This window comes from Echinops telfairi, unplaced genomic scaffold (genome assembly GCF_000313985.2).
Source record: "Echinops telfairi isolate 266 unplaced genomic scaffold, ASM31398v2 ScPeMD7_31;HRSCAF=116, whole genome shotgun sequence".
NCBI lineage: Eukaryota > Metazoa > Chordata > Mammalia > Afrosoricida > Tenrecidae > Echinops > Echinops telfairi.
The window spans coordinates 39,304,321-39,319,022 of NW_022103928.1; the positions used below are offsets into that span (position 1 = coordinate 39,304,321).

General features: G+C 39.3%; 1 protein-coding gene across 1 annotated transcript in view; it reads right to left on the reverse strand.

Moving 5' to 3' along the window:
• Positions 1-14,433, reverse strand: part of RNF32 (ring finger protein 32) — a 53,302-nt gene extending 38,869 nt beyond the window's left edge. Inside the window, exons 1-3 of the mRNA XM_004702331.2 lie at positions 14,345-14,433; positions 13,478-13,742; positions 6,175-6,317 (exon numbers count right to left, since the gene is read on the reverse strand). Coding sequence (XP_004702388.1) covers positions 6,175-6,317; positions 13,478-13,742; positions 14,345-14,359 — 423 coding nt within the window. The 5' untranslated portion in view covers positions 14,360-14,433. The remainder of the gene's footprint in view (positions 1-6,174; positions 6,318-13,477; positions 13,743-14,344) is intronic.
• Positions 14,434-14,702: the final 269 nt, after the last annotated feature.

The following is a 14,702-nucleotide window of genomic DNA, read 5'->3' on the forward strand; positions in this document are numbered from 1 at the left end:
GAACTGTCGCTGTGGGTTTCTGAGACTGTAACTCTTTATGGGAGGACCAAGCCCTGTCTCTCTCTTGAGGAGTGACTGGTCGTTTCAAACTGCTGACTTTGTGGAGAGCAGCCCAACGACGTAACCACCACACTACCAGCGCTCCTCAGACAGAGTCGCTAGGAGGCAGAATTGACTCGATGGCAGCGGGATGGGTTTTGACTAAAAGGTCATTAATCTTTGACCTTTTGTGATTGGCTCATTTCACTCAGTGTAATAATGTCTTCAAGCTCCATTCATGTATCAGAACTCCTATGGAACGAGTAGCATCATAGGTATGCACTGTGGTTTATCGATTCGTGTGGGCATTTAGAGAGTTTGTGCCTCTTGGCTGCTGTGAATAGTGCAGTCACAAACATTGGAGTGGAGTTGCTGGGTCATCTCGTGGTTCTGTTTTACTTTTGTAAGGAACACCCACAATGCTTTCCACAGTTGCGGTGTCATTTTGAATTCCCACTAGTAGTAGATACCACCCCACCACCCTCAACCTACTGCCATCAAGTTGCTTCCAACTCATAGTGACCCATACAAGGTTGCCCAGGGTGTAAACCTTTATGGGAGCTGATAACCTTTTCTTTATCTCATAGGAGGGGTTTGACTGGTGGGTTTGAACTGTTGAACTTGCCATTAGTAATAAGGGTTCCAATTCCCCAAATAACATTTGTTATTTTCTGGGTATATTTTATTCTTAGTCATCCTTGTGGGAGTGATACAGTATTTTATTGTAGATTTGATTTGCATCATTTGCATGGTGAATGTCCTGAACATCTTTTCATGTGTCTGGTAGCCATTTGAATGTCTCCTTTGGTGAAATATCTATCATCCAAAAACTTTTGTTTGTTTTATGATTGGGTCATTTATTTATTTTTGATTATTTATTTTAAAATCATTTTATTGGGGGCTCATACAACTCTTATCACGATTCATACATCCATCACTTGTGTCAAGCACATCTGTATATTTGTTGCCATCATCATTCTCAAAGCATTTACTTACTACTTGAGCCCTTGTTATCAGCTTCTCATTTTTTTCTCCTGCCTTCCCCACCCTCCCTCCCTCCCAAACCCTTGATAATTTATAAATTGTTATTTTTTCATGTCTTATTCTGACTGATGACTCCTTTCACCCACTTTTCTGTTGTCCATCCCCCTGGGAGGGGGTTATATGTAGATCATTGTGCTCAGTTCCCCCTTTCTCCCCCCACCTTACTCCCTCCTGGTTGGCTACTCTCAATATTGGTCCTGAGGGGTTTATCTGTCCTGGATTCCCCGTGTTTCCAGCTCTTATCTGTACCCATGTACATGCTCTGGACTAGCCAGATTTGTAAGGTAGAATTGGGATCATGGTGGAGGTGGGGGACAGGAAGCATTAAAGAACTAGAGGAAAGTTGTATGTTTCATCAGTGCTATACTGCATCCTGACTGGCTTGTCTCCTCCCCCTGACCCTTCTGTAAGGGGATGTCCAATTGGCTACAGATTGGCTTTGGGTCTCCACTCTGCACTCCCCCTCATTTACAATGATATGCTTTTTAATTCGGGGTCTTTGATGCCTGATCTCTGATCCCATCAAAACCTCATGATCACACAGGCTGGGTCATTTATTTGTTGTTATTGTCAAAGATATACATGCATATATAAAGATAGATACAAATAAAAATATGCATCCCACCACATATTTGTCAGTTTGTTGTATTGTGGGGGCTTGCTTGTAGCCATGATGCTGGAAGTTATGTCACTGGTATTTCAAATGCCAGCTGGGTCACACAAAGTGAGCAGGTTTCAACTGAGCTTCCAGCTTAAGAGCAGACTAAGAAGGAAGAGGCTTTCCGCTTCTGAGGAATTAGCAACGGAAAGCCTTATGGGTGGCAGCAGAGGATTCCAGATACTGAAAACCTCATGAGTAGCAATGGAACACTGTCAGATACAGTGCTAGAAAATGAGTCCCGCAGGTGGGGAGGCACTCAAAATGTGAAAGAGTTGCTTTCTCAAAGTAGAGTCGACCCTAATGCCCTACCTAGATGGAGTAAAGCTTTCCCGACCTTCATTTGCGGATGAGGCACAAGTCAAAATGAGAACAAACAGCTGTAAACATTTATTAATGATGGAATGTGGAATGTATGAAGTCTGAACCTAGGAAATTGATTGTTGTCGAAAATGAAATGGAATGCATAGCGATAGATATCCTAGGCATTAGTGAGCAAAAGTTGACTGGTATTGGCCATTTTGAATCAGATAATTACATGGTTTCCTATGCTGGGTGACAAACTCATGAGGAGTCATCATAAAAAGTGGGTATTTCAAGATCTGATGTGAAGTATAATGGTGTCTGGGACAGGACAATAGCTATGCCCATTCAAGGAAATCCAGTCAATACAACTATTATTCAAATCTGTGCACCAACCATTAAAGCTATTCTTCAGTGATGTAGTCACTGAAGAATTCTACCAACTTCTGCGGTCAGAATTTGGTTAAATATGCATTATGCATCGATAATTATTGGTGATTGGAATGCAAATGTTGGAAACAGAGGAAGGAACAGTAGTGGGAAAAAATGACCTTGATCATAGAAATAAAGCTGGAGGTTTCACGATAGAATTTTGCAAGCCTGACAACTTCTTCATTGCAAATATCTTTTTCCAGCACCACAGTGATTATACACATGTACTTCAACAGATGGAACAGGCAGGAAACAAATGCACTACATCTGTGGGAAAGGACCAAGGACAAAGATCTAGATCAGCAGCCAAAATCAAGGCAGGGGCTGACTGTGGAACAGGCTATTGATTGCTCATGTTTAAGTTCAAGTCAAAATTGAAGAAATTAAAGTTCATGAGAGCCAAAATACAGCCTTGAATATATTCCACCTGAATTCTGTGAACATCTCAAGGACAGATTTGACTCATTGAACACTAATGACAGAAGACCTTTGGGGTGATATCAAGAACATAGTACCTAAAGAAAGCAAAAGATCACTGAAGAGACAGGAAAGAAAGGAAAGGTCAAAGTTGATGTCAGAAGACTGAAACTTCCTCTTGATCAGAGAGTAGCTAAAGTATGTGGAGGAAATGATGAAGTAAAAAAGCTGAAAGAAAATTTTCAAAGGGCAGCTTGAGAAGACAAAGTATTATTATTATAATGAAATGTATAAAGTCTTGGAGTTAGAAAACCCAAAAGGAAGTACATGCTCAGCTAAAAACATATCAAGCTGAAAAGAACTGAAACATTTTTTCAATAAATTGAAGTAATGAAATTGAAATTAATTGAAAAATTCAAGCCAGGAGCCACAAAATTAAGTCTCTGGGCACAACATTGAATGATGCAGGAAGCATCAAAAGAAGATGGAAGGGACACACAGAGAAACAGTATCAAAAGGGACTAGCCTATATTCAACCATATTAGTGATCTGTACCAAAAGTGCTGAAGAAAGAAGTCCAAGATGCACTGAAGGCATTAGTGAAAAACAAGGCCCCAGGTATTGGCGGACACCAACTGAAATGTTTCAACATTCTGATGAAGCCCTCACTGGTCTATGCCAAGAAACTTAAGATAGCTCCCTGTCCTACTGACTGAAGAGATCCATATTTGTCCCCATTCCAAAGAAAAGGTGAGCCAATGGAATGTGCACATTATAGAACAATATCATTCATATCACCTGCAAGCAATTTTTTTTTCTTTTTGCTGAAGACCATCCAATAAGAGCTGTAGCAGTACACTACCAGGGAGCTGCCAGAGGTTCAGGCCAGGTTCAGAAGACCTGGAACACGGATCTCATTCACTGTTGATGTCAGATAGATCTGAGCTCAAAGCAAAAAATACCAGAATAATGTTTATGGGTGCTTTATTGATTGTGCAAAATACAATGTGGGCTGTTGAATTTTTCACATGGGCTCTGAATCTTGAGAAATTTCCCTTCTATTCCAATTTTTCAGGGTTTTTATAAAGACATGAGTGTTGCTTTTATCAAGTGCATTATCTGCACCTATAGAGATAATCATGTAGTTTCCCCCCCTTCTATTGATGTGTTTTATTTTGTTGATTGAAATATTATGTGGAACTATCCCACTTTCCTAGAATAGCTCCTACTCAGTCATGGTATATGATTTTAAATATATTGTTAGATTCTACTCACAAGTGTTTTGTTATGATTTGTGCCTGTCTATTCCTAAGAGATAGTGGTCTGTCGTTTTCTTGGTGTATCTTTGAATGGTTTTGCTATCATGGATAGGATTAAGAAATTTCCATCGTTCTTTATCTATAGGAAGATTTTAAACTTTATTGGTGTCAATTCTTCTCTAAATATTTAGGAGAGTTATCCAGTGAAGCTATCGGTACAGGTGTTTTTGTCTTTATTTCTGCAGGGTGGGTGGTGGTGATGGTGTTTAATAGGAAGGCTTTCATCACTGATCCAATGTCTTCACGGTGGTTCTTTGTACCTCCTCTTGATTCAGCTTGGGCTGTGTGTTTCTAAAATGTATCCGTCTCATCTGAGGGATCCGGTTTGCTGCCGTACAAGTGTTCATAAGATTCTGGCACACTGCTCTTCATTTCTGCCAGGTTAGTGGCGATGCGTTTCCCTTTGCATTCTTTCATTTTTATTCTGGTTGTTTGAATCTTTCCCTTGTCTTTCTACCTACACATTTGTTAAGTTTATTGATCTTTCAAAGAACAGGCTCTTTTGGTTTTACTGTGTTGATTCTCTCTTAAGATATTCACATTTAAGTTTTCATTCTTCACGTGAACTGTCAGGTTACATGTGGACAGTATCCTTCATCAAGATGCTGCTGGGGACTGAAAGGCTTCTGGTAGTGTTACTAGCAAACATTTTTGCTGTACTTGTTAGGTGCCATCAAGTCAGGTCAGACTCAGAGTGACCCTATGTTCACCTGAACGAAACACTGCCCTGTCCTACACCATCTTCACGATTGTTGCTCATGTTTCAGTCCACTGGGACATAACCACTGTGTCACTGCAGCTCACGGAGGGCCCACCTCTTCTTCATGGCTCTTCTACTTTACCAAGCACGACACACATTTCCAGGAACTGGTCTCTCCCGATCACAAGTCCAAAGGATGAGATGAAGTCTTGCCGCTCTTCCTTCTTCTAGGAAGCATTCCGGCTGGGTCTCGTCCAAGGCGAATTTGTTCGTTCTCTGGCAGTCCATGGTTTTCCCCAGGTTCTTCACCAGCACATTCTTCAAATGCACCCATTTTCCTCCCGTCTTCCTTATTATATGTCCAACTTTCACATATGTATGAGGCAACGGAAAATTCCATGGCTTGGATCAGGTGCACCTCAAAGCGACATCCTTGCCCTTCAACACTTTAAAAGTGGCTTATGCAGCAGATTTACCCAATATCCCATCTTTTCATTTCTCCACTGCCGCTCCCATGAGCATTGATTGTGGATCCAACCAAGATGAAATCCCTGACAACTTCACCCTTTTCTCCATTTATTATAATGGTCCAGTTGTGAGACTTTTGGTCTTTTTTACATTGAATTGTTCATCTGTATTGAAGGCTATGATCTACATCAGCGAGTGCTTCAAGTCCTCCTCACTTTCAGCCAGTAATGCTGTGTGATCTGCGTATCACATGCTGTTACCAAGTCTTCCTCAATCCTGATGCCATGGCCGTCTCATGGAGTCGAGCTGCTCGGGTTATCTGCTCAGCATCCATACTGAATACGTATGGCGAGAGGACATAACCACGTCATGACACACACCTTTTCCTTATTTTCACATGGTAGTATTCCCTTGTTCTGTTTGAACGGTTGCCTCTTGATCCTTACACAGGTTCTGCAGGAACACAACAAAGTGTTCTGGAATTCCCATTCTCAATGCTTCTCTGTATCTTCTCATCAGGTGGTTCCCTCACTTTTCAACTGTTTTAGAACGAGGGGAATGAAAGCATTTCTTTTGTAGATTTTTGTCCTGGAGAATTAATTAGATTTGACAAAGAACATGGAGCGTGTTTAGCTGTTTCTCACCTACATACTTTAAATAATGAAGAGGAAAAGATAAATATTTAAGGATCACAAAGGAGGAGGGAACTGGAAATCTTCAGCTCCAGATCAGTGAGTGGGAAATTGAAAACAGCCTACTGCAGTCATTCGTCCCGTCTTCTTCACGCTACATACCTGAGGATGAAGCTCAAACTCTTCTTTACAGATTGGGCACGGCTGCAGAGAATCCCCTTGCGTGATGGATCGCTGTTTCACTTTTTCCCACTCGTCTGCGGATAGTGGCAATGGAGGAGGTTCAAAGAGGCCCAACTTCTGGGCTAAGTTAAAATAACACAAAGTATGAGTTAAATACATTTTAGAGTATGGTACTCATTTACTGTTTTCATGATTTTTCACACAAATATTAAAGTAGTACTTTATTTCAAAGTATAGAAACTGCTAGTTTCTCTGGGGCCACTTCAGAAGTCAGTGGTCATACCTTACATCTACAATAATGTTTATGCTTTCATTTACAAAGGATTTCCCCTTATTTCATTTTCTTAATTCTACAAGGCAAGCAGAATTGATAGCCAGTTTTATAGGTAGAAAATTGAGGAATAATTCCTGACACCTATTGGTCCAAAGTCTTCATAATTTCTCACCTAATTTATCTCTCAGCTTTCACCACTGACTCCAATTCATCCTTTGTCTTCCACCAGGGACCTTTATATAAAACATGCTCCTTTTTCTACTAAAAGATTCTTATGAGTTACAATTGCTGTCAGGACAATCCCTTAATTAAACCATATTTGAGTACCTACCACAGGTCTACTCGGAGGCAAGCTGGGAACGTGCCGTCTAATGAGAAACAATGATTTTGAAAAAGCAACTAATATACTGGAGCAAAAGGTTGGTGGGAACATGTATATCAACTTCCTCTAACTTGCCAAAGCCCTAAAAATGACAGTGCATGTGTGAAAATGTGTTAACTTCCAACGGTATCTTTGACAATGTAAAATGAAGTGTCATATTCATGAAATAAGAAAAAGAAGTAGGATAAAACAACATTCACTGCTGTGGAGCCGATACTAATTCACAGCCACGCTATAGCACAGGGTAGAGTGTCCCTGTGAGTTCCCAAGACTAACTCTTTACAGGAGTAAAAAGCTCCATTCTTCTGCCCCGGAGCAGTCTCGCTCAAGGTTTCGAATTGCTGATCTTGCGGATGCTCCTGTAAATTACTTGAAATTTGGGGGATTTAGGAATGGGGGTCATTTGAAAGGCTGAAGAAAAAAGGTGGGTTAAATGATGTATCTTTCATAGAAAGATGTATCGATGGTGTATCTTCTACGATGTATCTTTCATAGAAAGTAGCAAGCAAAATACATCAGGAGTTGGAAAATAAGAAAATTAAAAGGTCAGTCTGGGAGATGTTATAAGAATTTCAGAAAGAAAATAGATGAAGAGCAAGGAAGGAGAAGGAGAGGAAGGGAGGAGGGAAGGTGGCAGAGGCGAGGGTGGGGCCAAGAGTGAGAGAGAGGGAACCCAGGTCTTGGTTTCTAAATCCCATTCTTCACGGAGAAAAGGCTAATTCTAGGCCAGAGTCCTAGAGCATCTCGTTCCATAAACACAAAATAAGCAAAACACAAAGGATGGGGACACTGTGAACAAGAACAACAAAAACCCAGTATTGGACTATACAGCACAAAGTACAAAATAAATATATGAGTCTGTGCTAAAATAAACAACTGAATGAATACATCCGGGAAAAGGGACCAGTCTTCCAAATAATACATGTAGATATTGCTCCTTCAGGAGGTTCAGCTAAGCCACCACACGTTTAAATACACAACTACTCACTTCCAAAGAATAGAATATGGAAAGGGAAAAACGTAACCTGTCAGTGGAGAAACTTGGAAAAGCCAACCACGACCAAGCGGAGGTTACCCTCACCAACGACAGGATATGCAGTTATCCTGCTGCCCTAAGATGTGATACCTCGGGCATTCTGCCGCTTTGGCGTTCTTTCCATAGCTCATCACTCCAGTCTAATTCTGGTGACAAACCAAAGCTGAGGGGTGCTCTACAGAGTACTTGACCAGTACCCTCAGAATAAAGACGGAAACAGGATCATAAAAACTGAAACAGTATCACAGAGTAGAGGAGACTAAGGACACATGACAATCATATGCAATGTGTTTTGAGGGGGCGGGATTCTGGAGTGGAAAAAAGTTATGAATGGCAGACTAAGGAAATCCAAAGGAAGTGTGACGTTTAAGTGTGGTCTTCAGTGTGGATTGCAATGCAATGTAAAAAAAAAATTCCCACAACTACACAGCATCATGATAAATAACGAAAAGATCAAAATTGCCCAGGATTTCATTTTACTAGGATCCACAATCACTGCTCCTGGAAACAGAGGTCTAGAATGGGGAGCTCATAACAATGTGTACAAGAATGAAGAAAATGTTTTTAAAGCGATTGTGGTGATGACTGTATAACTCTTCTTGATATGATGGAACTACTGAATGGTCTATGTGAATTATATGCCAATAAAGCATTTTTTAAAAAGAGAGATCACCATATTGCATTGGACAAATCTGTTACACAAGGCCTAGCTGACGTGTTAAAGAGCAAAGCTGTTACTTTTTAAGGACTAAGGCAGCCCTGACCCACACGCAGGGGAGAGCTGGACAATGAGTAATGAAGACTGCAAACGAATCGGTGCATTTGAATTGGGTTTGGGCAAAGCCTATATTGAAAGTGCCCTGCACTAGCGAAGCATAGACAAGCCTGTCTTGGAAGAATTACAGCCAGAGTGATCATTAGAGTGAGGATGGCAGGACTTCATCCCCCGAACTTTGGACATGTTCTCAGCAGTGATCTCGGAAAAGGGCGTCACGGTTAGAAAAGGCCCTTGAAAAGAGATTGACACAGTAGCTGAAACAATGAGTTCAGCAATTGTGAGGCTGGTGCAGGACCCGGCAGTGTTTTATTCTAGCGTGGTCATTGAGTTGGGGTCAACTTGATGGTACTTAACAACAACAACAAATATATATACCATGATAATGAAAAATGTTAACACTAGAGAAAAGTAGATGTATACTCTGACTACGTGCAGCTTTTCTGTAAATTTAAAATTCTGAAGCATTTACAAACATCAATAGCTGAAGCATAACTTTAAATATAACTCAACAAAAGCCATGTCTGAAAATAAACTACCTGCTGCTCAAAAATTTTGTTTAATTAAGATAAAAAACAAAACGAAGAAATCTAGTTCTAAGACCTGACTGACTAGGAACGAGTACTACATGCCAACTTGCAGGATTGAGCTCAATCAGTAGGTTGTGGCGTGTACATAGCTTTATTTCTTAACTGAAGGCTTTTTATTGGGAACTAGATGAAGATTTACTGAGCAGATCGTCAACAACTCATGGACATTTTGCTTCAACTCATCATTGCAGTCTTTTCAGTGTCCCTTCACTATTGTCCCACTTCCGATCGATTATTCTACCCCGGGTGTGTGTGTGTGTGTGTGTGTGTGTGTGTATGAACTGCATGCATGACTAAGGGCCATAGTCTCAGGGTTCCACCGGCCTCTATCTGACCAGGGTGCCTGGTCTTGTGATGGCTTTGAGTAGCTGACATTTTCACCCCGTTCTGCTTTTCAGAGCAGTTGTCCCTTGGGGGTAGTAGCCAGGCGCCACCGAGTTTTCTGGTTTCAGGGTTGTGGAGACTGATGTTTATGTGGTCCCTGAGTCCATTAGATAAATGAAGGGACGTGTGTAGCTTTGAATATAGTTATCAGAAAGCAAAAAAGTCTGGAAATAAATAAACTACGTACTTAAGGAGCTAGAACAAGAGAAATACAGCAAATCTAAAGAAACAAAAAGAAAATCCCAAAGGCAGGTCAGATTAGCAATACAAGAGAAACCAATAATAAAATAAAATCTCTACTAGGTATCAACCCAAACTAGTTTTCTGAAGAGACATTTCTACCCAAACTGGCTAGTCCAAACAGGAAAATGCAAACAAAATATGGAAAAGAAGCAAAGTAAATAATCATAAAGGTAACTTTGAAAATTTTAAGTAGTGCATATTTTTTTAAAAAACCATAAAGCATTGTAGTTGAGTTGACTTCTGAATCACAGGACAGACTACAACTGCTCTGGAAGCTTTCCAAGACTCATCTTTATGGAAGCTGAGAGCCACACCTTTTTTCCGAGGAGCAACTAGTGGGTTCGCAGGGCAGGCCTCTTAGGTGGCATATGAGATTTTCATCACTGTACCACCAAGGCCCTTTAACATACATCTATATGTGTGACAAAAACATTCCAAATACATGTACATGTGAAAGTTTACATGTGATAAATATACTTCTAGAAAAATACATTAGAATTGTCACCAAAAATAAAAATAAAAAAACAAACTGAATTGATTAGTGTTAACTACCTTCTTATCTTCTCCCATCTTGTGTGCTAACAGAACTACAGTATTATTTGGAAATGCGTGCCAGGAATGAGTCATGACTGATCCAAATATGTAGGGGTGACATTATTGTAATTTCAGGTCAGAGGTGAGGGCCAGTGCAATGAAGAGCTTCTAGTAAAACTTCCCAGTCCTCCCTTGTTAATTCATATCTTGTAATTGAAGACTTGATCTTGGACTGGGCAGGCATCTGGTAAACCTGAGTGCAGTCATCACCGACACACTGACCATGGCAGGCTGGAAAGGGGCTGGCCTCAGAATACACTGCCAAGCAACTGGACCAAACTTAGACAAACTACCCCTGAACGCCTGGCTGGCCTAAGTAGACAATCAATATTGTTAAGGTTTAAGTTATTTTCAGTGCATTTTTTTTAATACTTTAAGTCAATGTATCTTAGTGATAACATTTTCCCACTCTTATCTTGCTTTCCCACTCCAAAAAGTTTGGCCCCAAATGATTTGACAGGTGAGCTTTCCCAAACATTCAAGAAACATCCCTATCTTTCACAAGTTGCTCTAAAATACTGAAAAAGAAGGAAAATTTCCAAACTTGTTTTACGAACCTAATATGACTGTGATAAAATCAAGTAGGGGCAGTATAATAATCATAGTCCAGTATAGCTTATACATAGAAACATCCTGAGAAATGTTATTAATCAGAATGCAAAGTGGACTTAAAAGATCATCATGATCAATCAGAATGTATTCAGAGTGTGCAAAAAAATTCAACATCAGAGTGTCTATAACATAATTTATTACATAAACAAACGGAGAAAAATAATAATCGAATCAACAGTTATAAAAATTCATGCCCTGAAAGTACATATATTTGATATTTAAAACAAAAACCTTTTAGAAAGCTGTGGAAGGGACATTTCTTAATTAAATAGGGCCATCTGCTAAAACCTAAGCAAAATAAAACAAAAAACAACTGACGTAAATGGAAGTTTAAATGTTAGGCTCAAGAACAAAAGAATTCCATGTATTACTAATTGCATTCACCACGGTTCAGGAGATCCTGAACAGAGCAAACTGAGAATAAGAAACGGGACAAAAAAAGAAAGGCAGGTTGGGGGGAGAGCACACAAATGATAAAAAAGAGCTAACTCTTCTATGCAGATGATCCAATGATTCAGAGGCAGTAAGACTGACGTGGAGTAAGATACTGTATTGATCAATGAGATGACAATCTGGCAAATGAATCACTTTCCCCAATCTACGTAGCAAGGCAATTAAAAAATTTTCCAACATGATGTATGAGGGAAATATGACAATTTTAAAAGGGAGGAAGAGCCTTTTCAACACGAATAAGGCATTACAAAACTATAATAATTAAACTGTGAGCTACTGTTATAGAAACAGAAAACCAAAGTTATACAAACACAAACATGACACTTGCTCTATGCAAACGACGGCGAGTGCTATCGTCGGTCAGAAAGGATGGGCTGTGGTTTTCGAGAAGAATGCAGCCTAGTTTTTCATACTTATCAAGTTCTCCAGCAAAATACACAGAATGCTAGAGAGCTGAATGCGAAAGGTGAAGTTTAAAAGCTAAATTAAAAAAATATGTAAAAACTTTACCGTCTTAGAAGTGGGAAGGTTTTGTAGGTTTTCTAACACACACAGAAAAGTCAAGGACAAAACGGATCAATTTAACAGTAATCAGAAAATCTATTCAATATAACAACAGTTATATTGTTCACCAGGAGAAGACATTTTGAGTGGCTCAATTAACAAGGGATTAAAAGGTAGAATATACAAAAATCTCTCGCAAACAAGTACTGATGTCTGGATGAGGCTCTAATCTAGGATTCCATGTTGCATTTTAGTTTTTTTTTTTTGCTCGGTAGTCTTTTATCATCTTGAATAGTTTTTCTGTTGGTATTTGCTTTTCTCCTCCTTGATACTTTTGCACAGCGTACAGTCAGGAACTGACTTCCTAGTGTCCTTCCTAGTGGGTTTTCCCAATGTTTCCTCAGTTACGCCCTTTGGCTAAAACACCACGGAACAGACATTCTCAGGCACATACTGTGAGTGATGTTTCCTTCTGGTTAGGATGAGCACTTGTGTTTGCTAGTGTTTTCCAGGTGCTGCCATTGTAAGAGCAATATTTACCCCTTTTTAATAAATGTCATGTAATATGTAAAGAACGCATCTGTTGGGAAACGCTGTGAGGTTACGCATGTCTCTTAGTCTCATCATACTTTTCCCCATGAGTTTCGGCATCCACTGAGATGATCATTGTGCTGTTGCTATCGGATGCCACTGAGTGGGTTCCAGCTCAGAGCAACTCTACGCAAAACAGAACAAAAGATTGCCTGGTCCTCGGCCATCCTCACACTTGTCGGCACCCTTTGCCAAAGTAACAATTATTGTTAGAAATAACAAACAATTGTCATTACTACGGTGTTTGCAAAGTGATTTTCTGTTTCCATCCTCCTCTCCTCTATCAGTCTAATAATTGCTACCGTCATTAGCTTTTTCCAAGTCAATTCTGGCTCATGGCAACTCTAGGTGTGTCAGAATAGAACTTTTGCTTGTCCAGAGTAGAACTGTGTTCTACAGCGTTTTCAATAGGTGATTTTTTAGGAGTAAGTCAGTAAGCTTTGAGTGGACTCAAACCTTAAACCTTTCAGTTAGCAGTTGGGCACTTGAACCATTTGCGTCACCAAGGAAGTACAATATATTACTATTGTTGTTGGTTGCCATCAATTAGAATGTTCATTCTATTATAAGAACTTTCTCTTTTTTATGATCCGTTTATTTCTATCAGTATGGCCTAAAAGTTATTTAATTTTACTATTTTTATTTATTCTTATTCTACTTACCATAACTATATTTTCTTGTTCAAGTTGTACCCAATCATCATTTTAAAATGTTAATGTACACATACATTGATGCATAGTTTTAAATCCAAATACTTTATTTCTATACCATGAATTTCCATTATTAATCTCAACTAGATTCATTAGCTCTAATAACTCAATTATGAATGACCGAATTAGCTTACCTAAAGTTAATGGTGGAGGCTTTGGATCAAGAACATACTCTTTTTCTGGATCTTCCACATTGGGACTCTGTGTAGTTTTTTTAAGTCCAGTATCTACTATTGCTTTTACATCTCTTTTTAGACATTTAGGCCTGTTCTCTTTCTTTTGTTCCTTTGCCTTAAAATGATCTGCTACTGAAAGTTTCTGAAGCTGAAGATCATGTAAAATATGATCTTGTAAAGCAACTGCAGTTATTGCGAGATTATCTCTTCTGGATGAGTGATCCTAAAAAGTCATAAAAAAAAAAGAAGCCTTACATATGGCAACATGTTGAAAGGAAAGCTTCATTTTTAATCCTCAATCTAGATATCATACTAGACCAAATACAATGATCAACGAGTTCCTCCAAACATTGTTACCTAAGTCAGACCATACCCTGGTCTCATCATTTAAGTTAATGTACTAATATTTTAAAATTTTATAGCTTTAATTATACATTAATCAACTCACGGGGGCCTACAAAGCTCGTCATGCCTAAACACATACTGTTTCACTATAGTTAAATTAGACTCCAAGCAAATCTTGTTTCTCTTTACTAAAGAGAACCCTGAGTTTTTAAGTATATGCTATATACATTTTTTGAGAAATTTAATACATTCTGATGCAAATTAAAATGACCATGCAGTTGTTTAGGAGATGCTCACAGTAAGGGCCACCGGAGATGGTCTCAGCAAGCCGCTTGTTGCTCCCATGCTAGCCCAGGCATCTCTCATTCTAGTTGGACATTCCTAGTTGGCTCAACCTTGCAAAATATTTGTCATCCTCTCAAATAATTAGAATATATTTCATGATAAAATAAAGGGCATGTTTTCAAAAGGGTTGTGTACCTTATTTTTTAGCATGTTGAATCAGGAAATGCTATTTTTAGCTGTAACATCAGCGCATCACAGCATATCTCAGGCTTTGATTCTCCCACTGTAAAAACAGCCAACACAAAGTCAAAGTGAGGCCCCACATACATGGGTTTATGTTAATAAGTATATATATAAATTCTAATTATTCACCAAATAATGGGACTGTACTACAGCTTAGAACTAAACGATGCATTCTGATTCTGGAGGCAAGGGGAGGAGTTCTAAACAGACATGACTTCTAAGCAGTTCACCATCTAGCTAAAGCGAACAGCAAAATGAAAGAGAACAAATGAGTGGTAAATGTTGGGGGAGGAGTTTGACTCAGAGAGAG